The sequence below is a fragment of the Elephantulus edwardii genome, unplaced genomic scaffold (assembly GCF_000299155.1).
Source record: "Elephantulus edwardii isolate Elephantulus edwardi_28Jun2011 unplaced genomic scaffold, EleEdw1.0 scaffold00037, whole genome shotgun sequence".
Classification (NCBI taxonomy): domain Eukaryota; kingdom Metazoa; phylum Chordata; class Mammalia; order Macroscelidea; family Macroscelididae; genus Elephantulus; species Elephantulus edwardii.
Genome location: NW_006399787.1, coordinates 9,134,973 through 9,160,832, shown reverse-complemented (window position 1 = coordinate 9,160,832; position 25,860 = coordinate 9,134,973). Strand labels below are relative to the sequence as shown.

Sequence of the window (25,860 nt, the reverse complement as noted above, 5' to 3'; positions counted from 1 at the left end):
ACAATTTTGTGAATGACTACCTAACTTAGGAGAGACTGGAGAGCATTATGCTGAGTGAACTAACTCAGTCCCACAAGGATAAATATTGTATAAAACCATTATTGTAGAATGAGTATAAGGATCCAAGAGGGGTGGGAGAAGCTGGAAGCAGAGGGATGAGGATGTGCAGGGGGAAGGGAGGCTAATAATAGGATTATACAATTTGATGTGGGGTGTGAGGGAAATGGAAAGAATTTGTTCTTGAAAACAATGTATTAGAATTTTGTAAATAACACTAGTGTGTGTGGGAGGGTTGGAAGGTAGGCAAAAGAGTAAGACATTCAACCAGCTGAATTGACACAGTGACTACAGCAATGGGCTCAAGTATATCAGAAACGATGGGTATGGCACAGGATATGATAAGATTCACATCTTTGGTTCGTTCATGGGGTTGTTAGGAGTCATCTACTCAATGACATCTAACAACAGCAATGCTTACTGTTCAAGGGGGGGGGAAGTGTTATACTACCCTGCTAACACTAATATGTTTCAATAAATTTCTATGAATGACTAACCATTAAAAAAAAAGAAAGAGCACCAGATCTTTAAATGACAGACTCGACTCTCAAGTTCTGTTTTCTGAAAATGTCTATGAATGAGGGACGTAGTCAATGAAGGAGAGTTTCAACCTAACCTGACTTGTAGGTGAAGGTTCCAAAGAGCTGAGCTCTGAGGGTCTGCAATCACAATGTCAAATCCTTGGCTTTTAGAAAAGTAGACTCTGAAATGGAGCCCACGAAGGTTAAGAGAATTGCCCAGGTTGGAGAGCCACGTGAACCGCACCTTTGTCCAGGCAAGTCTGTACAGCCTTGGACAAACATCCCAGGTTCAGGTAGGCCTCGGTTACTAATAAAACGGGAGGAGTGGAGGAGTGTCCCCGAAACCCCTACCTACCTAAGCTATCTCCAGAAACATATTGACAAAAGAAATTACTCAACTAAACGCGAACATAAAACCACATCTGGCCACAAAGCATTCTTCCAAACTCATATGATCTAGAACATCAAACATCTACAACCCATTGTGAGGGGCCTCCTACTCTTGGACACCTAAATTAATTTATTTCAGAGTAATTCAGCTTTCCGGCCACTATGTTTGACCTTCTGATCTCATTTGATTTGCATCCCAACCTTGTGAAAGGGGTGCCCTTCATCGCCATGGCAACACCACAGAGCAGGTCTGGGTCCAGGCCCACACTTAACCTGATCTCATTGTTCCCAACCTCATGCTGTCTTTTAGCTACTTAAGTATCTAAAGTATTGTCTATATTTACCATGGACTGCTAAGAAAATGAACAGGTTTGTCCTGGAGAGGGTGAAGTTGGGCTGCTCCTTGGAGGCAAGGATTTTGAAGCTTCGTCTGACATATTTTGGACATGTTGCAAGGAGGGACCTTGGAGAGGGACGTCATGCTTGGTTGTGAGGGTGGAGGGACAGTTCAGGAGAGGAAGACCCTCGATGAGATGGATTGATTCAATGACTGGGGTAATAATGAAGGCAGGTGTGTTGGAGAAGGTGAGATTGGCACAGGATAGGGCAGAGTTTAGGGCTGTTGTACATAAGGTCACTATGGGTCGCAGACGATTAGACGGCACATAATAACAACAACATATTCATTAGTTAAACTTCCCCTTCATTGTTTGTGGGATGAAGCAGAATCACTCAAGTACAAAATACCATCTCTGTGCTGCTGTTCTGCACCCTTTAGTTAACTGTGACTCATAGTGACCTGTGAACAATGGCTCTGCCTTACTCAGTGCCATCCTCACCACCTCCACCCCACTCGAGCCCCTTGCTGCAGTCACTGTGTCAACCCATCTTTGCTGAGGGTCTTCCTCTCCTGCACTGAGCCCTCCACCTTTCCCAGCACGATGTTCTTACATGCCCAGAGCAGCTCCACCACCCTTGCTTCCACGGAGGGAGCTTAATTTTGTGTCTATTGGAGAATCTCCTGCTCTGCCTCATCACCTCCCCACACCCCCTATCCCACACATGCATTTTGTTACCTTTGAATTTTATTTCCATCACCTCGTGGATGTTTTCCAGGATGTCCCCATTGGGCTGAAAGGTGTGGCATGGACAATGAATGCTGATTTCCAGACCTAAGTTGGACTCTAGGAATGAAGGAAGAGTTGATGAAAAATCACTTTGTGTGGTGAGAAGGTGCATCCGTCATCCATGCAAGGGTGGTCCAGGACGTTTCCTCCCATAGGAACCATGTTAAACTGAGAGTTGCAATACTGAGGGACAGAAGCACTTTCAAATCTTAGCGTGGACCTTCACACATGTGTTGTTACATTTGTGTATTTCTTTTACATATTCAACAACCAAAGAGGAATGCAAACTAGTGGATCTTGTGAAGGAAAATCACAGTACTCATGGATTTTCCAAGGACAGAATTAGGAGAAAATTGTCACTTCCTACCTGGAGGGAGGGAGGGAGGGAAGGAGAGAGAAAGGAGAAAGGGAAGGGGAGGGAAGGGAAGGGAAGGGAAAGAAAGGGAAGGGAAGGAAAAAACAGGCAGTATTAACACCTAAGAGTTTTCATTTAAAGAGGAGATGTTTGAGCTAAACTGCTGAGAAAGGAAGAGCAATGATGTCAGTTGGAAGACTAAGGTGTGCCTGATTCAGGCCATGGTCTTCTCAACCACCTACTTATGCATCAGGAGCTGGACAATGAATAAGGATGACAGAAGAAGCTTTGATGCCTTTGAGTTGTGGTGCTGGAGAAGAGTACTGAATATCCCATGAACCATCAAGAGAACAAACAGATATGTCTTGGGAAGAGAGTAACCAGAGTGCTCCTTGGAGGCAAGGATGATGAAACTTCTTCTTCTTTCATCCTTTGGGCATATAAGTAGGCGAGGCTGTTCCTTTGAATAGGATATCATCCCTGGAAAGATGGAGGGTCAGTGAAGGACAGGAAGACACACAACAGGATGTATCAGCAATGTGACTTTAGCAATGGGCTCTCGTGTCTCCAAGATGGTGAGGATGGCACAGGACAGGGCAGGTTTCAGGTTGACTGTTCATAGGGTCTCTATGAGCGGTACTCGACTCAACAGCACCTAACAACAACTGAGGAAGAATGAGAAGAAGAAACAGAGGAACTGGAGGAGACTGGGGAAATGAAGTCATTGATCCTGAAGCAGAAAACCAGAGGTGTTGCCATGTTTCAAGGGACCTCACGATGCAAGGAGGCAGAACCCAAGCAATAGGATTCAGAGTCCGGAATTCTTGCCAGAGGCAAAGTCACCCACAAACAAGAAGCGGAATCCTTCCAGTTGGAAGACCCAACATTTCTTCCAAGGCTATGATTGTGGGTATAGAGAAAAGGGACGATAGAAGATGAAAATCCTAGTGACATTTGGCCATGTTTTCATTTTTTCTCTCTCAGCTGCTTAAAGCTTTTCTTTTTGTTGTTGTCAATTTAATCCCATATACAGAGTTCTTTTTTTAAAGTGCCTTGAGTGAAATTTTGTAGAGCAATTGGTTTTCCATTCACTCATTTACACAAATTTTATTTTATGGTGTTAATTACAGACCCCATATTGAAACAATTCTCTTGCCACATAAACCTTAATGATACTTATTTCTTTCACCCTTCTAATCTATACTTTCCTGTCTCACAGTTAAGGATGCAATTATTCATGGAGGCAATTAAACACACATTTCATATCCTCTTCCGATATTTGATTCTCCTTTTCCCCCCTATTCAAAAATAGAGTTTTCTTAAAGTGTAAAAATATAGTGAACTAAAAATTACTTGGAGACTTCATCTTTGGGAATCTTTGTTTTGCATAATGGGAAGCTGGTAATGTAGACAGCTCAGTGAGGGAGGAACGCAGCTCTGGAATCCCATTGTGAAATTAGAGAGCAAACCAGAGGTGGCATGGAATTGTGGCCAAGTGTCCAGATGACATGAGCTCAGAGAGAACAGGCATGAGAAAGCCTGGAGCTACCAAGATATGGGACTGGACATTCTGTGCATGAAGACCAGCCCTGTCCATTTTCCTATTAGTTGTGGGATATATAAGGTGCTTAGGTGGCCAACGTCAAGGATATAGGGAAATTGGTAAAAGGAGTTGAGTAAAATGGAGGAGGAGAAAAAGAATAAAGATAAACAAAAAGTTTTAACAGAATCAAGCAGTTTGACACAGGGCAAATAGGTCAGTTCTGGAAAGACACACATAGGGGTGCACTGTTGATTTAGGGGCAGCAGTCAGCTGTGGTTAGGTAGTGGAGAGGTCATGGGGCTGGACCCCTCTGGATTCAGGACCAGTATGTCAGTGAGCTGACTGATTTACTGAGGCCACCCCAGTTCTAAATGAACATCTGGCCTTGGGGCCAACCAGGGGCAGTCCTGAAATCTGGTGTCATCAGGGAAAACTTCAGAGTCCAGGCTGAGTCAGCATCCTTCTCCCGGGCAGAATGGCCCAAGTCCAGGGATTCCAGTTACTGTTAGGAAGGCCTGGATTTCCCAGTCCTCTGAGCTAAAAATCAACGCAATCTCTCTTCGATGAGCTCCAAAGCCCAAGCCTATTTTTTCCCCCCACGCCAAGTCAGGAGAACCTCTGGGACGCACAGACGCCTGCTGATCCTGAAGACATCTGCCCTGGTGGAAGACACTAATATAACAAGGCGGCTGAGTGTCAGCTGGAAGAAAGATGTGGAGAGAGAGGATGTGTCTTCTTCCTGGTTCCAGGCAAAGAGAAGGAGCTCATAGAGGTCACATGGAATAGCAAAAGACAGAAGAGACAAGAGTGGGTCAATTTTTTTATTCTATGAGTTAGAATGTCAAGGCACAGATGCATGATTTAGGAGAGGTAGGGCTAGTATACTGATGGTAGTGCCCTGGACAGAAGGTTCCCAGGAGGTATAGAGGTCAGAGACTGATATCAGTTACTGACATTTGCTGAACACACATCAAACACTATAAAAATCTTGTACTTGATAAGCATTACTTCATATAGTCTTGATAATAATCCTACAGAGTTGCTGTTGTTATTGTTAGGTGCTGTCGAGTCAAGTATGACTCCTAGCCACCCTGTGAACCCTGGATCTGAACACTGTCCTCTCCTCTGCTGTCCTCATCATCTCTCACATACTGAGGTCAAGTAGAGTCAATCCATCTCACTGAGGGTCTTCCTCTCTCTGGCTTGTCCTCCACCTTCCCAAGTATGATGTCCCTTTCCAAGGAACAGCCCCTTCTAACAACAGGTCCAAAAGATGTGAGACGATTCCTACATGCTAAGAACTATTATCTCCATTTTGCAGAAGAGACAACTGAGGCTTAGAGAAACAGTTTACTCATGATAGCCAACCAGGAAGAAGTAGAGCTAGGGTTCAAGTATAGACAGCTTGTTGCCAGAGCCCACACACTTGCTGGAGTCAGGGAGAGGCAATAGAGGCCACCAAAGAAAATGCCTACACATTCACGGAAATGCAAAATGATTGTGTTTTCTTGGTGGTCAACTCGTGCTGAGCCAAGAAAATGGATGGGCTCCCTGCCCAGCCGACTAGGGAGGTTTGGCTCTGCATGTCAGGAGACAACAGGCTGAACAACAGACCAGAGGTCTGAGGACCTGGGCCCTTAACACTGGAGAGGGAACTCAGAAAGTAGTCTATGTGGCAGTGCACAGTCGGCTCCCACATGTTTGATGAATAAATCTAAGACCACATGTGTCATTAAGCTTCTTCATCAACCAACAGCACCAACTGCTCCTTTTGGAGCCCATTTCCTGCCAATTCCTTCCTTACTTGGGCCATGAACTCAGGAGAATCACGTGGTTGCCATAAGCTCTCTTTCTCTCCCTCTGTCTCCCTGTCTCTCTTTGTCTCTCCCTGTCTCTCTCTCACAATCTTTTTTTTCCATCTCCCTCTCCTTTTGTCTCTCTCTCTCAAGGTTTATATTAGGATTTCCCTGTGGAAGGGGTGGGCAGCATCTGCCTGAGTGGGAACTGAAGGTTCCAGAAAAGCTCTAACCTCAGAATTGGCAGCAGTGGAAATGGTGGGTGGGGGACCCATAGGTTTTATTACAAAATGATCTGTTTGATGTCTCAAGGAGGATGGGAATCATTCTCAGTGCAAACTTCTCATTGAGTTCTGCAGCTGTGAAAATAAGAACTCCTTCAAGTGCCCAGGGCTTCAAAGAAATCCAGGTGGAGCTGATCAAAATCAGACAAGGAAGCTAAGCGATTCATTTCCCCAGCCTCTGCTTTCTGTGGCCATGGCGGGCCCTAGGCGGAGTGCCATCTGAATCAGAATTCCCAACAGTGTTGCTGTGGCTTCTTGGGGCTTCTCCGAGACCTTTGTGCTCAGCGGCTTTGGGAGCCATGTGAAAGAGGAACTGTCACCTGGTTTTCCAGGTAAAGAAACACAGTTGAGTGGTTGAGAGGTTCTGGATATGTAGATGCCTGTCAGACAACATGAATGATTAATCCCATTGTCAAATCAATCCCAGCTCACAACAACCTTACAGAGCAGAGTGGAACAGTCACACTGAATTTCCAAGGTTGGAATGTTTACAGGAGCAAACTGCCACTTCTTTCTCCCACGTAGCGGCTGGTGAGTTTGAACCACCAACCTTTCCGTTTAAAACAGGAAAGCACTTTAGCCACAGTGTCATTAGGACTTGGCTGACTTTTAGGTCTTTCAAATGTAATAAATAAAATAGAGTCTGCCCTCAAACTTGTTCTTCTCCCAATCTCTCCAATTCTGGTAAGTGATGTTGTTGTTGTTATGTGTTGTTCAGTCAGAAATGCCTCATAGATGACTCTCAAATGAGTTTTCAGAGGCTGTAAATCACGTGGGAGAAGAATGTCCATCGCTTTCTCTCCCATCTTTCTTCCTCTGAGCAGCTGGTGGATTCAAACCACTCACCTTTGGGCAAAGTTGGCCCAGCTCCTCACCTCCTCGGTCACCAGAGCTCCCTTTGATAAATGATGCTGTTGCTGTGAAATGTCACGTCAGCACCAATTCATAGCTGTGAGTGGGTTTTCAGAAGCCATGAAGTGCCCTGGGAGGAGATTATCCATCTTTCTCTGGTGGAGCAGAAAGTGAATTTGAACTGAGAAACTGTATTTTCAGAACAACTCTACCACCAGCGTGCCCCTTTGAAAGTGACTGTTGCTCTTGTGTACAGTTGAGTTGGAACTGGTCCGTAGTTGACCCTCCTGTGGCTTTTCAGAAGCCGTAAATCATGTGGGAAGAGACTGCCCATCTTTCTCCTACAAAGCAGCTGGAGGATTCGAACCATGTGCCTTCGGGTTGGCAGCACAATTCCTTACCACAAAGCCACTAGAGCTCCCTTTTGATAAATGCTACCACTCCAATATTCATGCCACAAACTTAGAAGTCATCCCAGACTCCTTTGTTTCCTCAGTCCCCATTACCTAATCATCCTGTCTCGTCGTCTCTACCTCCAAAATATATAACGCACCCACCTAGACTCTCTACTGCCACTGTCCTATTCTAGCCCCTGTTGTTCTCTTCCAGGCCGCTGCCATGGCCCCTAACTGGTTTCTCCGCATCTTCCTAAACTTACAGGCAACTAACAGGGGTCTTTCAAAGTTGAACACTAAATCTCACACTCCTCCCTCTCAGCCCTGCTTCTAACTCTCCCCGGCTTCTCTCCATGTTTGGAATAAGCCCGAAATCCTTCCCACGGGCTTTCTGCTGCTGCCATTGGGTCAGCCCCCAGCTGGGGCACAACAGAATAAAATGCTGCTGTCCTGTGCCACCACCGTGGCCAGGCCCTAACTGGACTGTTGTGATCCAGGGAGGGCCATGTGATCCACTGGCTGATTTTCAGGAATTGATCATCAGGCCTTTCTTCGTAGGAGGTCTTAGACCAGATGGTCCACTGAGGCCACAGCAGCACATGAGCCTTCCCTGCCAAACAGGTGACGTTGTGCATAGAGGATACTGGCCAAGCTGAGGTCTCCCACAAGGAAGGCAAAACTCTACCACTGCAACACCACTCCACCCTTACCATGGCCTTGTTGTTATGTGCCATCAAGTCTCCAGAGACTATAGTGAACCTATGTACAATGTCCGAACCCTGCTCTGTCCTGAGCCAATATCACTGACTCTGACACACCTACCCTTACTATCCCATTTATTACGTCAATCTATCACATCCAGGGTCTCCCTCTCCTGCACTATTCCTCCACCCTTCTAAGCATGATGTCCTTCTCCAAGAACCGGTCCATCCTGACAACGTTCCCAAAGTATGTGAGATAGAGTTTCAAAATCCTTGCCTCCAAGGAGCAACTTGATTTAACCTTCTCCAGGACAGACATGTTTGTTTTCGTGGAAGTCCATGGTATGTTCAGTACTCCAGCATCACTACTCAAAGGCATCAACTCTTCTCTTGCTTCTCTTGTCCTTAATCACTGTTCACCTCTTTGGTGTATAGCAAGTAATTGTGAAGACCATGGCCCGAATCAGGCACACCTTAGTCTCTATACTGACATTGTTGCTCTTCATCACTCAGGAGAGATCCCTGACAGCAGATTTTCTTTATGCACTTTATCTTTTGATTTTCTGACTGCTGGTGCCAAGAGTGTTGATTGTGGAACCAAGCAAGCTGAAATTGTTAACAACCTCGATCTCTTTTCCCTCTATCATGGAGCTGCCAATTGGCCCAGTGGTGAGAATCTATACTAAGCTTTAATCTATATTGAAGACTACAGTCCTTGACCTTTTGCAGCAAATGCAGAATGAAAATGATGTCCTCCTCACGTTTGGCAAGCAAGATTTTATCATTTGCATAACGCAGGTTGTTGATGAGTCTTCCTCTAATCCTGATGTCACATTCCTCCTCATAAAGTCCAGCCTTCTAAATGATCTGTCCCAGAGATAGAATGAAAAGGTGTGGAGACAGGATACATCCCTGACACACTCTTCTTCTGATTTTGGACCTTATTTCTTTGATCTTTTCTGACCACTGCTTCCTGGTCCAAGTACAGGTTTCACATGAAAACAATTAATTGTTAGGGGACCCTCATTCTTCTTGAAGTTAGCCACAGTTTGTTGTGATCCATACAGTCAAATCAAGGAAACACAGATAGACATTCCTCTGGTACTCTCTGCTTTTGGCCAAGATCCATCCTAAATCATATGGCCTTAGATGACCCCAGTTCATACCATTCTCTTCTCACCTCACTGCCCTCCAGACACGTCAGTCTGTCTGCTGCTTCTGGAACTGATCAACCTTATTCAAACCTGAACACCTGGGCCTTGATGCTCCCTTGATTTTGAGCATCTTCTCTCCTGGTCTCCACAGGAGACCCCTTCTGATCAGTCGCATCTCAGAGGGCCGACTCCTCCTCCAGAGAGCCCTTCCTTGTGAAGGGCTAACACCATCTAGTGTGAGACTCCGCTTGCGCATTAGCACATTGCCCTCTTTCTATTCTTCATAGCCCTTATCACTCTCTGCAGTTCTTTTTTTATGTTTGTTTTGTTATTTATTATGTGTTTCTCCCACCAGAGGAAAGGCCTCATAACATCTCAGCCCTCCTCTGTCTAGTCCACGGCCAAATCCACAAGGTCTCGCTTGGAGTGACCATCTAAGACACATGAGGTGTGAATGGAAGATTACACAGCAAGTCAGTAGTCAAAACTTTGAGCACAGATCATGCAGCTCCCCTGACACTGGCCGCTTCCCCGTTTGGTCACAGGCCAGGGCATCTTCCAAAGTGCACAGCCCAGGGGCAGCTTACCTCTTCGCAGAAGCCACTCACGCACAGTGTCAGTGACATCAAAAGAGAGCCACTCGGCAGTCCCGCGAGTGGGTAGATTCTTGCCCCCGATATAGCGCTGTTTGGCAATGTGCTCATCTGGCCGAAGTATCTGCAGGGCAGAGAAAGGCATAAGTGCTGGGGCCGGGACACGGGAGCATGAGATGTGCCAGATTCAGGGAACAGGTGACGGGAACAAAGGTCACCCCAAGATTTGAATGCCGTCTCCAGCCAGCACCTTAGCTAGCTCCTTCAATTCTCTTAATAACAGACATTTTTGTTAGGTCCCTTCAAGGTGGTTCCAACTCACAGCAACCCTATGTACAACAGAAAGAAATGCCGCCCAGGCCTGAGCCTGCCCGTCAGTCATCGCTGTGTGAGCCCATTACTGTAGCCAGGGCACCAATCCATCTCACTGAGGGTCTTCCTCTCTTTTACTGTCTACTTTTCAGCGTCCCTTGAAGCCATTTGTAAGAAAATCAAATGATAGATTGTACTGGGCAAATCTGTAAAGAATTTCCTTAATGTCTTAAAGAGCAGAATGTAACTTTGAAGGGACACCTACATCAAGCCATGGCATTTCCAGTTGCTTCATATGCATGTGAAAGTCAGGTAAATGAATAAGGAAAACAAAAAAATTGATGCCTTTGAAATGGTGGCACTGGTACAGAACAGTGAACATACCTTGGACTTAAAAAAAACCCAAACACCTGTATCTTTTATTTTACTATTTTTTGTGTGTGTACCATCAAACAGGATCTGACTGGTACAAGAGGAGATTGCCCCTCCTTCTCCAGCAGGACTTCTGGTGAAAGAAGCATCTATTTTTAAAGGAGTGAAGACTTGGTCTTGTATAATTTAGGGATGTTACCAGAGGAAGACCCTCAATGAGGTGGATTAGCACAGCAACTACAGCAACAAAATCAGGTGGTATTAGTCTTGTTGTTTGTAGGGTCTCTGTGAGTTGAAGTCAACCTGACAGCACCACCTAACAACAATTTTACAAAGCATCAAGTCATTCTTCAGGGACTTGTTCCTCCTAGTAATGTATCCAGAGTAATAACAGATACAGAAATGAAGACTTCGAGAGGGCAGGATTCGAACCCAAGTTGGCCAGACTCTTCTTTACATCAAAGGACGCATGAAAAGGAATCTCTGTTCTGGGAGGAAGCGCAGCTTACCTGGAAGAGCTCGACCCTTTGCTCGTTGCGCTTGGAGGTGGGGTTGGGCACCCGTAGGACTCGGAATTCAGCCCGGAACAGGTTGGTTCTATTTTTCTCCACTGAGGACACGTTGAAGCGGAAAACCTTGGAGGTGATGCCTTTGGGACAGACTGCCAGTTCGTCTAGGAGAAAAGCAGTGAGAGAGGCTAAGCGTGTGTCAGACCCACGGGACACTGGGCTGTCGACAGACCCTCTGGTCTCATGGCCCAGTTCCACCTGTGACTCTTCTAAAGGCTGTGGGTGTCTGGCAGAAAGGTGGAAACACAGAATTAGAGTGTTTCTGGACCCAGACCCCCACTGTGAACCAGGAGCCAGGAGCTAAGGCTTGAGTAGTCTGATATAGTCGTCCCCTCCCCCACTGCCTTGCCGCCAGCTCAGGCTCACCTCTTCAGCTTGGCTGTTCTTAAAATAAATAAAGTTTTAATTTAGTAGATTCTAACTCACAGCGACTCCATATGTGTCACAGTATAACTGTGCTCCATGTGGCTTTCAATAGCTAGTGCCTTGAAAATAGATTGCCAGGCCATTCAAGATTTGATCTTCCAACCTTTTAGTTAACAGCCAAGAATGCAATATTTGCAGCATCGAGGGACTCCCAGATATTCTTATCTATACTTTCTTAAAATACAGATTCTCAGAAGATACCAACATCTCCCCAATAATCTAATTGCACTGTTGTTGTTATGTGCTGTCGAGTCGCCTGCGACTAGAGAGAATAAATCCATCCATGCATTTTCTCTTTTATGCATTTATTCACTGATCTATGATGCACTGAGCAAACACAATGGGCAACCCACAGTGCTGGACACTCGGAAGCAGAGGAGTGACACAGCTCCTGCCAGCTGGAGGATTAACACCCAAGAAAAGTTATTATTACATGAACCCGAGTAACAGGCCCAGAGGAAAAGTGTTGGGAGAACTTAGAGAAGCCCAAGACCTGCTGTGAGCTCAGGTGGCAGAGGAGGTAGGGAGATATGCTGGGAAGCCAAAGGTGCACAGCCTCTCCAGCAGTTCAAAAGCACAAGCAGCTCCAAGGGAGAAAAGCAGCCAATCTCCTCCTGTGCAATTTACAGCCTCCGAAAGCCCGATGGAGTCAGCTATGTATTCATTCCAACTCGAAGGCAGTACATTTGGGTTTTGAGAGGACTTGATGCAGGAGATCAGAGAGAAGAAGACCAGGGAAGTCTGTGTGAGAAAGGAGATCCTGGGTGTGCGTCCTGCAGCAAGCTAGGGCTTGAAGAGGGGGGAAGAGAGTTCATGGAAGCTTAACTCACCTCAACAGCTCAACTCATTCTTTTTTAGTTGGAGCTGACTCCCCAGCAAGTGTTCAGGAGGCTCGAAGTCACACAGGAGGAGACTGCATTTTCCTCCCCTGGAGCTGCTGGTGGATTTGAATTACCAGCCAGGCACTGCCCTTGGGTTGTGTATACAACTCCTCCGGGACTATGCCACCAGAGGTCTCTTCACAGAAGACTGAGATGGGAAGAAGGGCAGGTGGGTAAGAAAGGGGAGCTGGAAGCAAGAGGCTTGGGCCGGGTAAGAAGAAGTCAAGATACTAGATGGGGACCCACCTGTGGAGAGGCTGAAACATCAAACTGAGGGGCTGGGGTTTTGTCTCATTCACCGGTGGGGAGCCACAGAGGCTTTGAGCATCACAATGGCATAGCTGGCACTTTTAGGCCTAACAAAGCAGCATTTATATGGAAAAGTGCCTACATCCTAAGCCTGGCAAGCCCACAGATGTTTCTTCAGATCTGACCGCCATCACCACTGGCCTATTTCTTTGTTGTTGTTGTTGTGTGCTGTCAAGTAACCTATGACCCATAGCTACTCTGTGTATAGCAGCTCTGAAGCCTGCTCGGTCCTGAGCCAGTGTCACTGATTCTGACACACCAACCCCTCTTGCCCCAGTTACTGTATCAATCCGTCTCATTAAGGTCTTCCTTTCCTGTGCTGTCACCCTTCTGAGCATGATGTCCTTGTCCAAGGACTGGTCCCTCCTGGCTACATACCCAAAGTATGTGAGATGGAGCTTCAAAATCCTAGCCTCCAAGGAGAAACTTGATTTCACCCTCTACAAGACAGACCTATTTGTTCTCAGGGTATGTTCAAGACTTCTCGAGAACCCCAACTCGAAGGCATCCTCAGTCACTGCCCAGCTTTCTGATGCAGAGCAAGTAATTGTGAGGATCATGGCCTAGATTAGGCACGCCTTAGTCTCTTGACGGACATTGCTGCATTTCAGTACTATGGAGAGGTCCCTGACAGCAGATTTTCCCAATGCAATTGGTCTTTTGATTTCCTGACTGCTGGTGACAGGAGTGTTGTCCGGCAACACATGCTATGCCGCCTCCCTCTGACAGCACATGCTGTCACCTCTCTGCCTGCTCTCTTCCCTGTCTGCATGAACTGGCTGGAGAGTGCTCTGTCCCAAGGTTCGGAGCCAGGCAACAGCAAAGAGTAAGATCGTGTCTGTCCTCTACTGCTATGCAGTTCCTATCCTGAAGGTCCAAGCATCATTAACACCCAGTGAAGGACTCTCGGCACAAGTGCTAACAATAGCCACAAGGTGAAATTCAAGTGGAGAGACCCAGATTCCAGGCATGACTGGAATGAGTTCATAATCACCCCAACGGGTGGTTGGGGGGGAGTCACAGACAAGGCGGGAAGGATCAGAGGCCTGGAGACAAGCAAATGCACTACTGATCTTCAGGAAAGGATGAGTGAGTGTTACTGGAAATTGCCATCTGGTGGACCTGACACTGGATCTCAGAAAATTAATGGAACAGATGTTAGAAAAACAAATGTGTGAATACGAGTTAATGAAGCTCTGATTAATAAGTGGTTCTGTAAGAAGAAATACTGCCAACAGCCTCCAAGCCATTTCAGGGAGCAGTGGGACATGGAACTGGTCACAGCAATTTAATTTCCACATACGAGCATGGAACCCTCTGGGTGGGGGTGAGCACATGGACTGATGAACCAAGCAGGAGAAGTTGGAAAAGTTGCCACCAACATGGGTTCGTTTACAACAGCACCTTCAGGAAGTGGGGATGTGAATATAATGTGCATATTGCTCTAAAAAGAAGGGGTACAGAAGCCATCACATGCCAGGGGGGAGAGTCAGAGGGGCAAGACAGTGAGAAGCCAGGAGATGGTGGTGCAGAGGACAGTGATGAGCTGTCTTTAGGATCCTGTGATCCCATCTGCTTGGGTTTTCCAGTCCACAGGTCAAACATCTGTCCCTGCACACTCCTCTTGGCAATTTCTAAGGTACTTCAAGAAAGAGATGAGAAAGGTCCTATTCTATCATCAGGATTGATGTTGTTTTTGTCGTTGTTAGGTGCTGTCAAGTTGAGTACAACTCACAGCAACCCTATGACCAACAGATCTGAACCCTGTCCTAGCCTGTGCCATCCTTATTATCTCTGACACACTTGCACCCATTGCTGCAGTCACTGTGTCACTCCACCTCATTGGGAATCCACCTCTCATTCAACAATCCTCTATTTTTCCAAGCATGATGTCCCTTTCCAAGGAATAGCCTCTTCTAACAACATGCTCAAAGTGTAAGACAAAATTTTCCATTCTTGCTTCTGCGTAGAACTTTAGCTGCACTTTTTCCAATACGTATCTGTTCTCTTGGGAGTCCATGGGATGGTCAGTACTCTTCTCCAACACCACAGCTCAAAGACATCAATTCTTCTATCAGGATCTATAGATTGCTAATAAACCAAACTAGGAGAGCCATTGTTCCATCTGATAATTTGATAATTTTGGATCTGATAATGGTCTCATGCGTAGGGAGCTGACTGTCAACCCAAAGACAGGTGATTTGACTACACACCAGTTGTATCCTGGGAGAAAGATAAGCACTCTCCTCCCGTGTGATTTACAGCCTCTGAAAATCTGCTGGAGGATCAGCTATGAGTTCTTCTGTCTGGATAGGAATGAAGAACAACAATAAAAACCCAGATCCAAATTTCACATCTGGTAATTCAAATTAGGAGGATCCCTGGGTCATCTGAAAGTTGGACCATGAGTAAGGAAGCCCAAAGAAGAACTCACATCTTTGTATTAAGGTGTTGGTGAACAGCACTGATGACAGCATGGACAGCTAAAAGAACAAATGAATCTGACCTGGAGGAAATGCAGCCAGGGTACGCCTTAGAGTCATGTATGTTGAAACTTCATCTCACCGACCTGAGGCATGTTGTTAGGAAGGACCAGTGCTTGAAAAAAGACATGTTGATGAGGATGGAGGGTCAGTCAAAGAGAGGAAGACTCTTAATGAGCTAGATTAAACAGTGAATGGAACAATAGACTTGAGCATATCAGAGAGCATGGCGACAAATCTTCCATCTGTTGTTCACCCAGTTGCTGTGAGTCATAGTTGACTCAATGGCACACAACGACAACAACACTGGGTCATCCCTTACAACCCTCTTTAAATGAAGAAACAGTTATAGAGACATCTCCATCAGGACTACCAGTGACAGGTGCCACCAACTAGCAAAGCTAACCACATTCATTAGTGATTAAAATAGAATTTCCCCCGAGGAAAAGCAAAATATAAATATAGTCTTCCTGATAATTAAATCTGTTAAATAATTATGATGTTTCAAACCACCTGTGGAGTGAGTGTAAATAAATAAGCAAAATGACCTTATTCTATTCCTTCCATGATCTCACTTGCCGCTCTAACCTTCCTTGGGGAGAATGAAAACAAGTTTCTTGTTTTAGCAATGGTAAAATTGATCAACAGAGAAGTTAAATGACTTTCCCAAGGTCAGTCAGTGAGACCTGAAGCCAGCTCTTCAGAATAACCTCAGTTTTTGAAGCAGAGACTCTAGAAGTTAGAGGAGATCATCTGTTGTTATTTCTATTGTTGGGTGCCGTCGGGTAAGACTCACTGTGATCCTATGAACAATGGATCCAAACCCCATCCTATGGCTGTGCCATGCTCACACTTCCTGACACACCAGGACCCACGGCAGTAGTCACTGTGTCAGTCCACTTGGTTGAGGGTCTTCCTCTCCTTCACCGACCCTTCACCCTTCCTAGCATCATGAGGAATAGCACCTCATAGCAATACGTCCAAAGTATGTGAGGCGAAGCCTCAATAATTCTTGCCTTCAAGAGCATCCAGTTGCACTCTCTCCAACACATTTGTTATTTCTTTTGGCCATCCATGGGATGTTCAGTGCTCTTCTCCTGGCCCTCAAGTTCATTCCAATTTACGTGGCTGTTAGGATCTGTTTAGTTGGAACTGATCCATAGCTGACCCTTCAGCGGGTTTTCAGAGGCTGTAAATCACATGGGAGGAGATTATCTATCTTTCTTGAGGCGCAGATGATGGATTAGAACATCTTGCCTTTGGATGGGCAGCGCAACTCCTTACAACTAAGCCACCAGAGCACCTTTCCAGCATAGAGTGACCCTAAAAAATGCATCACAGAGTTTCCAAGGCTGCTGATGTTTACAGAGACCACAGCCTCAACTTTCTCCAAATGAGAACTTGGTGGATTCAAATCACTGGCCTTTAAGTTGGCAGCCCGATGCTTACAGTTCCCTGCTGTAATTCCCAGATTAAGGGCTTGTTTCGCACCCAAAAAAACCTGTGGTGGAATTCTATGAGCACAAACCCAATTCCTCAGACAAGGGCTGATTCCCAGCTGTGTTGTGGTTCATAAGACATCCTTCGGCAGAACTGGCCTGAGAGTTTTCTACCTTTATAAATGAAGTTCTGATCAGCTTCCCCCACTAGACAGAAAAATAATCTATTGATGGATGCCATTTGTCTTTTTTCTATTTTGCCTTTCCTTTTTTTACATCAAAGGAATTCTAGTGTGAGAAGTAAACAAAGTAAGTTAATGAAGAATATTCATGGAAAAAGATCAGGAAAGAGCAGACCATGTTTTCCATCTACATGCCTTTTGTTGTTGTTGCTGTTGTGTACCGTCCAACTGGATCCAACTGGCAAAGGAGGAGAGTGACCTTCCTTCTCCAGCAGAACATCTGGTGGATTCAAAACACGTGTCCAAAGCCATTGCAGCACAGCTCCTTGCCACTAGGCCACCAGAGCTCCCAGGGTCAAGTGCATTTTACAATGTTCTAAGACCCCTGGGCTCCTAGATGGGCTTTTGTTTCTATCCAGGCAATCTCTGAGTCATGAACAGAAGATCCAATTTAAGGACAGCCCCTATTTAATGTTATATTCATTTCCCCTCAGTTTGAAATAATTGGACCAATCCCTACTAGCTTGCAACAAATTCTTCACAATCACCTCCTGTTGTTGCACGTGTAACTTTTAAATCATTGAAAAGGTTTTGAGCCCTTTGTTGCACTAAAGGAAAACTAAATAAGAACCATATGCACCTGTTACAATGCACCTACAAATTCCATTTAAAGACTTAAGGATACCATTAGGAATGGATCTCATTCATAACTGGGGGACTGCCTGGTGATCATTTCAGCTAGTAAAATCACTGCTGGTTCCAATATAGGACTACATGAATCAGTGTGGCAATATGTCCCCACCCCGGCTGTGTATTTCGATGTACAGATGATGTCTGTACCCACTCCCAAGAGCCTGACAACACTCCAGTGGGTGGGTCCCAGGTGTTTGGGTGTTTTTTTTTCCTTTCTAAGATCTCCAAATGATTGTAATGTGCAGCCAAGGTTGAGAACCACGAGTTTATTGTGTTCTGCAAGGGATACCATGGCTTCCAGATGTTCTGGACGTTTTAGACCCCACTGCTTTAATGGTTTAACCTTTAAATGGGTTAACATTTAGCATTAGATATGATGTTTGGCCAATGTATTATTTTTTAAAAACTTTTGAATTAGAATCCCAAAAGGATTTTAAGCCCATGTTAAAAGTGGAGAGGTTTTGTAGAAAACACCCCCCCCACCACCACCACAACAACAACACAAACCAAACCTTAGATTGTCTCCTCTCTTGGAAAATGGAAAGGCTGGGGCAAGCTGGGCTGTCCCTGAGTGGTGCCAATAGTTGCTGTGGTCAGATGCTACCAGAAAGTTGGAGCTTTTAGTGTTCCCAGAGATAACTCTGGACGAAGAATCTGGCTACTTTTAGGGGAGGGAAATGGTCTCTGAAAACCTTGTGGAGCACCATCCTCCTCGTTAAGTGCCATCGAATCGAGTATGACCCATAGCGACCCAATGAACCCAATGTCCTATCCCGTGCCAACCTCACAATCCCTGACACACTAGAGCCCCCTGCTGCAGTCACAGTGTCAGGCCACCTGGTTGAGGGTCTTTCTCTCCTTTGCTGACCCTCCATCTTTCAAACATGATGTCCCTCTTCAAGGACTCGCCTCTCCTAGCAACATGCCCAAGGTAGGTGAGACAAAGCTTCGCCATCCCTGCCTCCAAGGAGCAGTGTGGCTTCAGTTAGAGCTGGATCTATGGTAACTTGTTAGTCAAGTCGGTTCCAACTCCCCAGCAATGAGGTTTTGTTGTTTGGGGCTTGGTGGGGGTTTCTTTGAGCTGATTTATAAATCCCTGGGTGGTGCAAACGTTTACCATGCTTGACTATTAACGGAAAGGTTGGAGGTTCAAATCTATCCAGAGATGCTTGAAAGAAATGCCTACTTACCTACTTCCTGAAACACAGCTATTGTAAAACCTATGAGTCACAATGGTCCAGTCCATCCAATCACATGGCACAGGACCCGGTAGTATTTCTCTCTGTTGTGTTTTGGGCTCACATAACAGCAGCAATACCAACATATGACAGAGTAATAGTAATATCATCATAATAACAGGGACACAGTTCACTTGTGACACCCCTGCTCAAGACTCTTCATTAAATCGTTGTTATTGTGTGTCACAGTGGAATCAACCTGTAGCTAAGCTCCAGCGGGTTTTCAATGGCAGCAAATCACAAGGGAAGAGATTGCCCACCTTTTTCCCATTGAGCAGCTGGTGGATTTAAACCCAGTGCCTTCAAGATTGATTTTGCAGCGCAGCTTTTTACCACTAGGCCACCACAGCTCCTTTTCATTATACTTGTAAAGAAAAGACTTTAACTGAATTATTAGAGAGATGTTGACACTCCTAGACAATAAGCAGAGCTGTTGTCGTTAGGTGCTGTCAAGTCAGCACTAGCTCACACTGACGACAAGAGTGCAATTCCGTCCATCACTCAGGGCGCTCTGGTCATCTAGAGGCAAGGAGCTGCACTGTGGTTCGAATCCACCAGCTGCTCCCCACAGGACAGCGATGGGCAGTTTCCTCCTGTGCAGTTTACCGTCTCTGAAAACCCACTGGAGGGCCAACTACGGGTCAGTTCAGATTCGACAGCACACAACAACAACGTGTCCATCACTCGTCGGTCAGTTTGTCATACTATGCTGGCTTTTGTGTCACTGTGATGCTGGAAGCTATGCTAATACCTGTAAGGTTCTCCTGGGTGGGAAAGTTTCAGTGGGACTTCGGGACTATGAGAAGGAAGAGCTTGATAAGTCTACTTCTGAAAGCATTGGCCGGTGAAAGTCATATGAATAGACTGAGTTAAGAAAGAACAAATCCACTTGTCCCCGTGTGCTCTGCCACCAGAGCTTCTAGGAGTTCCTATCGCTTCCTGCTTGGTTCAGCGTGATTTGTCTACATTGTGAGTCAAAGTCCTGTTGGAGCCTAAAGCTTAAGGTAAGACTTGACACTTAAGTTTTCACATGTATGTTAATGCTTAACAGGATGCGTCCTGCATGCCAAATGTCTAGGTTAAAAGCCTTGCTCCATCTCAGCAAGTGACATCCCTGAGGCATGTCTCAGTCTCTTCATCTATAAAACTGGAAAGTGGCAGGTGTCTAGATGACAAGGTATTGGTGGCTCAGTGATAGCGTTGTCTCCTTTCATGCAGAAGACTCAAGTTCAATTCCCAGCCAATGCACCTCATGTGCAGCAAGAGTGGGAACCTCTCTGTCAGTGGCCTGTATGTTGCTCTGATTCATAACAGGTTTTAGTGGAGGGTCCAGACTAAGAAAGACCAGGAAGAAAGGCTGGGCTACCTACTGCTGAAAGTCAGCCAATGAAAACCCTCTGGATCACGCTGGTCTGAGACCCAGCCAATCAAGGGGATGGCACAGGACCCAGAAGAATTTCATTCCATTGCATGTAAAGTCACCTAGAATCAGAAGTTGATTTGACAGCAGTCATAACAACATCTGACCCAGGCAAGCCAGAGGCTGGACCTGTTCTCTCTGCTCTCATTTTGGCACCTTATCTCATGCCCTCCTAGAAATTATTCTTTCCAGAGAGATCCCTGACTGCTGGTCCCGTTTCCTACCATCACTTCCCTCTAAATCCATCTGCTGGGCATGATGCACTATGGACAAGAACACGGCCTCACCCTCCGCCCTACAGAAGTTCTGCCTTCGATACCCTGCCAGTTCCCCACGCAGGCCCAGTGCCACTCCCACCTGCCTGAATGTGTTAAGAATAGGCTTTCCAAGCGCCAGACCTCTGATGATGGCAATCAGCTCCTAAGCATCTGCTGGGCGTCTGCATCTGCCCAATGCCTTCCTTCTAATTACTGTGCCTTGTGTGCCTGCTTCTCCAGGGCTGGCTCAGCACCTGACCAGCTGCAGGGCACGCCCAGGCTCGCGTCTGCTCAGCCTCCGTGTCACCTCCAACAGCTGCAGAGTCTGGGTCGGCTTCCTGTCTGCACCTGTGCGCCTCTGTGTCATCACCAAGACTCTCTGGGTGCTGACCCTTCCACAGCATCCCGACAGCATCCTGTGCACTGTGTCACATTTCCCCTGGGCCTGGCCACTGTCCTGTGGCCATCCACGCCTGCTGCAGTCCCTAAGTCCTGTTGCTGCAGCCTGGGAGCTGGCCAGCATCTGCAGAGACCTGCCCCAGCTTCTCCCTTGGCTGAGGGTTTGCACAAAAGCCGTGTCCTCATATCTGTGTGGTTCATTCATTCTCAGCTTGAGGTCGGGCAGTGGGTCCTCATGACCCAGATTTCCTGCTTTCTGGGACTCCTCCCTCCTGGCCTGGCCTCTTCTCAGGCCTCTGCAGCTGGCCTTGGCTTTCCTCCCTTGTCCAACATTCATGCCCACTACCTCCATCTTTATGGGTATTTAGTGAGTTGAAGGTTCAGTCACCCAGCTACTGGGTGCCTCTTTGAGAACTGTGGGCCTCTGGTGGACCCTGTGCCAAACCTACTTGGAGGACCCTGGGCAGGGAGCACGCACTCTGTCCCATCCTCCCACCTCCACCCTGAGGCAGCCGCATCCAAAGGAAGGGCACTCCAGGCTGTCACAGGAAACGGGAGTGGAAACTCCTTGCCAGTAATCACAGGCTCCTTGGCCTGGCTGGATCTGCTCCGGATGGGGCCTTCACACCTTCAGCCAGACCTGGACCAACCCATCCAGCACTCTCCTCTCCCTTCTCTCTCCCCAGGTACTTTGAACCTCTGCTGTTGGCGCCACTGACCACCCTCATCTCCACCTCCCAGGTGGGCCTGGGCTGAGGTAGTCAGGGCAGCGAGGACACCTGCTGGGAGGAAAAGCAAACAGAGCCTCCTGGCCCGTGAGTGGTGGCTCACATTCCTCTTTCCTGGGCTGTCAGTTTCTCACCATCTGCCAAATTTCGCTCTCTTGTGTTGGGGTTTCTCAAATCCCCATTCAGTAAACACACATGACTTCCACACGTGTACAAACACACACACAGACGTCTCACCCAGAAGCCTCCCAGCTTCTCAGCACAGACAGAGGAGCCTCCCAGGAGGACACACTCGCAGACACACACATGCCCTCTCACCCACAGCCACACCTCCCACCCACGCCTGCTGCTCACGCGAACACAAAGGGGCCAGCAGTGCTCACCCACACGTCGAGAGCCAGTCTTACTCTCCCTGGAAAAGCCCAGTTTTGAGTATATTAACCTGTCTGCTGCACAAATCAAGATGGCACATTGTCCTAAAGTATCTATCCATTAGCTTACTCCCTCCCACGGGTGCACACGGGACCTGGGGGTGGGGGTCACTGAAGGGCCAGCGAGCAGCTGTGTCTTGCGTCTTCACCATCCACTCTGCAGGAGAAGGATGTGGCAATCTGCTGACAGCCTTTCAAACTCTCTGGGGCAGCTCTATTCTGTCCTATCGGGTTGCTAGGAGTTACAATCCAGACAACTGCGATGGGTACTGTACTCCTCTTCCCGAGAACCAGAAAAATGGGATCAGAGACGTGTCACAATGCATGTAAAGCAGAGGGGAGACCCAGGTCTCCAGACTCAGCGGCCTGGAGACAGCAAGCCTGCCCCCGGCACCTTTCCAGCACCCATATGCTTGCCGTTGCCCATCTGATTGCCATGTGCCAAGGACACATATGTCCCCTTGGGCAGCACAGTGTGGTTCCAAATTAAAATCAGTCAAGGATGTGATTCGACTTTAGCAAGCTGTCGGGCAGGCTCCAGGGGCTCCTGGGTGCCCACAAGTGCCTGGCTGTAACCAGAATGGTTCTGTCTCCCTCCTTACCCACCGACCCAGTCCCACTGCACATCACTCCTCCTGAGCCTCTGGGGTTGGTGAACCCAGGGCTCCCTGCTGTGAGGCCACCCAGAGGCCCCCACCTCTGCGGAGCTCTCCATACCACATCAGACCCTCCAGAGAAGGTACCCCAGCGAGGACTTACTGTGCTCTGCCAGCCCCTGGATCATGTCGAATTTGTGGATTTCTTTGGCATAGTATTCCGACTCGGTGTTTTCCTGCATGCAGCCTTCCTCCCTCTGCCCCTGCATCTCCTCCAGCAGCTCCCGCGTGCTGTTGTAAAGGGCTAGGACCTGGTAGGGGACATGGGTTATCACGGATGGCTCAGGGGGGCTAGTGAGCCTGAGCTTGCTCAAGATTTGTCCCCTGATGGCTTCCACCCTCTTCTTCTTGATGTGGCCGAAGTCCAAGGTGGTACAAGTGGACAGGGAGAGGCAGACCGTGGCAAAGTTCAACAGGGCGAGGACCACCAAAGCCCTTTGCAAGTGCATCTTCATTTGTGAGCCCGAAGGAGAAGCTGGGGGCCAGCGAGGCCTGGGGAGGAACAGACCCCAGCAGAGGAGGGAAGAAAACCAGGCGGCCTCCCCAGATCCCAAAGACTGAGGCTTGGCAAGAAGGTGCATGAACTCACTGCACTGCAAGAGCTTCAGAACTTCCAGGAAGCGCTGAAAACCCTGAGGACGAAGAAGTGGACTGTGTGCCTTGTAGCGCTGGGCTTCTTCTCCATGCGTCTAAACAGGTTCTGCTGGGCTCTGACTCCCAGCAGGCCAGGTGGAGGGTAAGCAGCGGGCTGGGAGGGGTGGCAAGGCAGCTGGAAGTGGGATGGGAGCTGGAGTTTTTCCTTAGGTAAAAATAAATAGAGCGGATATCTGATATTGCCAAATGCAGCTTGGCGATGGGGAGAAAAGTTGGGATTTCCAAAACAAGAGCAGAAGGACCACAGCCTGGGTCCCCAAGTCAAAATCCTCGCCTTACCCTGAAGAAGAATAAGAAAAGAGGATGGAACAGAAAAAAAAGAATGGAAAAAAAATGATGTTAAAAAAAAAGTCAGATCACCAGCGAGTAGGTGGGGAGAGGCAGGGCTGGGCAGCTGCTGGCCCAGTTAAAGGTGGGGGCAGCGCAGGACACACTTGTCTCGGGCACTCCATTCATGCGTTCCCTTTTGTTTACACTTCCTGGGGGGCTTTCTAAATGACTTGGTTGATGCTGCCTCTGGTCTTCATGGGCTGGGAGGTTGGGGGGTATGTGCAATTCGAAGGCAGGGAGGACAGGCCCTCAGCCGGATAATCCACTTGGATGCTAGATCACCGGCGCCTCCGCTTGTCTTCTCCCTCGGCCATTGCTTCTCTTCCTTGCTTCTCTTTTTAAAAAGAAAAAGGAAAGAAAGAAAGGGGGGGAAAATAAAATAAAAAAAGAAGGCGCTTTACTGCACGCCTGCTTCGGGAAGCTGTTAGCCTTTCTCAGGCTCCGTCCCCTCGCTCTCGCCTCTGTCTCTTTGCCTTGAACTTGGCTTTCTTTCCCTCTTGCTTCTCTCTCTCTCCCTCCCTCCTGCTTCTCTCTCCCTTTCCCTCGCTCCCTCTCTCTCGAGCACACACATGCACACACACTGCTTTCTCTATTTCTCTCCGCTGAAATTTTATACCTCCCTCCCATGACGTCTCGAGCCTGGGGTGGGGGAGGGAGGGACCAGCGCACGCAGCCTCTTTTGCTGCCGGATTTTAATGTTTTAAACAGGCACAGAAAAAGCCGAGCCCATTTGGGGGGGAGGGAGGGGAATTGCTGTGCTTCGAGGTGGGAACTGAACTTTTTTTCCCCTCTTGGAGTCCCTCCTGCTACACGTTGACTGTTTTTCTGGAAAGTTACTCCAACGAATCCCCTCCCTCCGGCTCCCCAGGACTCGGGCGCCCTCTCGCCAGCTGTCAGTCCGTCCTCCCCTCCCTGCCCCGGGGGCCCGGGCCGCCCGGGTGCCAGGCCGGACACTGGGCAGGGCCGGGAGGGGAGAGCGGGAGACGCCCGGCCTGGGAGCGGGGTGGGATCCAGCTCCGCGGCCATCCTGGCTCGGATTCTTCATTGACAAGATTGGAGCCCGGCGCCCGGCTGAAGCTTGGAGGCGCTCCAGCGCCCGTGAAAAATGGTGGCGCTCGCCGGAAGATCGAGGGTGCCCTCTGGCGAGGCCAGGCCGCTAGTGAAGGCGGCCCCGCGTTCGGAAGCCGGGCGGGCGGGAGGTGGGCGCCGCGAAGGGGCCTGGAGCCGGGGAGGAGGAAAACAAGGCCGCGAGCCCCGGGGACGCGGCCTCCCTCCCGGGCAGACGTGCGCACAAGTGCACCTCTCCCTTCCCGGGGCCGCGCTCTGCAGGCGCACGCCGCCGAAATGTCATCCAGATGTGCGCAGCCGCCCGCCCCTCCGACGCAAAGTCAGCAACTGGCCCGCGCCCATTTCCCAGATGGGTGAGGGGAAGCTGCTTCTCCTCATCCGTGTCTCTGCTCAGCCTAAGCGTCTAGGGCTTTTCCCAGGAGAAGAGGGAGGCTCAGGCACATTGTTTCTCTCCCTTTTCTCCCCAAACAATGTTAGTTTCTTAAGTGTTAGTCACTCTGCAAACGGGCAGATGCAGGATTTCCCATATTACTCCACCCCATTTCTCCTCACCCAAGTCCCTGGATCCTTCCTGAGAGTCTGGCTCCTGCTCCCGGGGTTTCAAGTCATTAACTGAAGGAAACTTCACTGCATCTCTGGGTCTATCAGTGGTGGATCAATTTCAGAAAATGGAGGCTCGGAGATTACTTGTGAGTAGGTGCGCTAATCCAGGCCATGGTCTTCTCAATTACTTGGCTATGATCTTCTCAATTACTTGTTATTCAGAGAGTTGGACAATGACTAAGGATGACAGACGAAGAATAGATGTCTTCAAATTGTGGTGCTGGAGAAGAGTTTGAACATACCATGGACTGCCAAGAAAACAGATTGGTCTGTCTTGGGAGAGGGCGAAACCAAGTGTCTCTTTGGAGGCTAGGATTTTGAAGCTCCACCTCACTTACTTTGGGCACGTGGCCGGGAGAGATCGGTCATTGTAGAAGGACATCATGCTCTGAAGGGTGGACGGATAGTGCAGGAGAGGAAGACCCCTGATGAGATGGATAGATACAGTAACTGGAGCAATGGAGGTTGGTGTGTTGGATTTAGTGAGACTGGCTTAGGACAGGGAAGGGTTCAGAGCTGCTGTACATAGGGACTCTATACATCGCAGGTGACTCACTAGCACATAACAACAACATACTATATGACAGGTCGCAGGTGACTCACTAGCACATAACAACATACTATATGATAGGTTTGGAAGCA

The 25,860-nt window shown here is 48.0% G+C and overlaps 1 protein-coding gene across 1 annotated transcript in view; it reads right to left on the bottom strand.

Annotated features, from left to right (window-relative positions):
* TGFB3 (transforming growth factor, beta 3) overlaps positions 1-23,212 on the bottom strand; it is a 28,740-nt gene extending 5,528 nt beyond the window's left edge. Inside the window, exons 1-4 of the mRNA XM_006884663.1 lie at positions 22,667-23,212; positions 10,962-11,125; positions 9,763-9,892; positions 2,045-2,152 (exon numbers count right to left, since the gene is read on the bottom strand). Of these exons, the coding sequence (XP_006884725.1) occupies positions 2,045-2,152; positions 9,763-9,892; positions 10,962-11,125; positions 22,667-23,144 (880 nt within the window). The 5' untranslated portion in view covers positions 23,145-23,212. The remainder of the gene's footprint in view (positions 1-2,044; positions 2,153-9,762; positions 9,893-10,961; positions 11,126-22,666) is intronic.
* Positions 23,213-25,860: the final 2,648 nt, after the last annotated feature.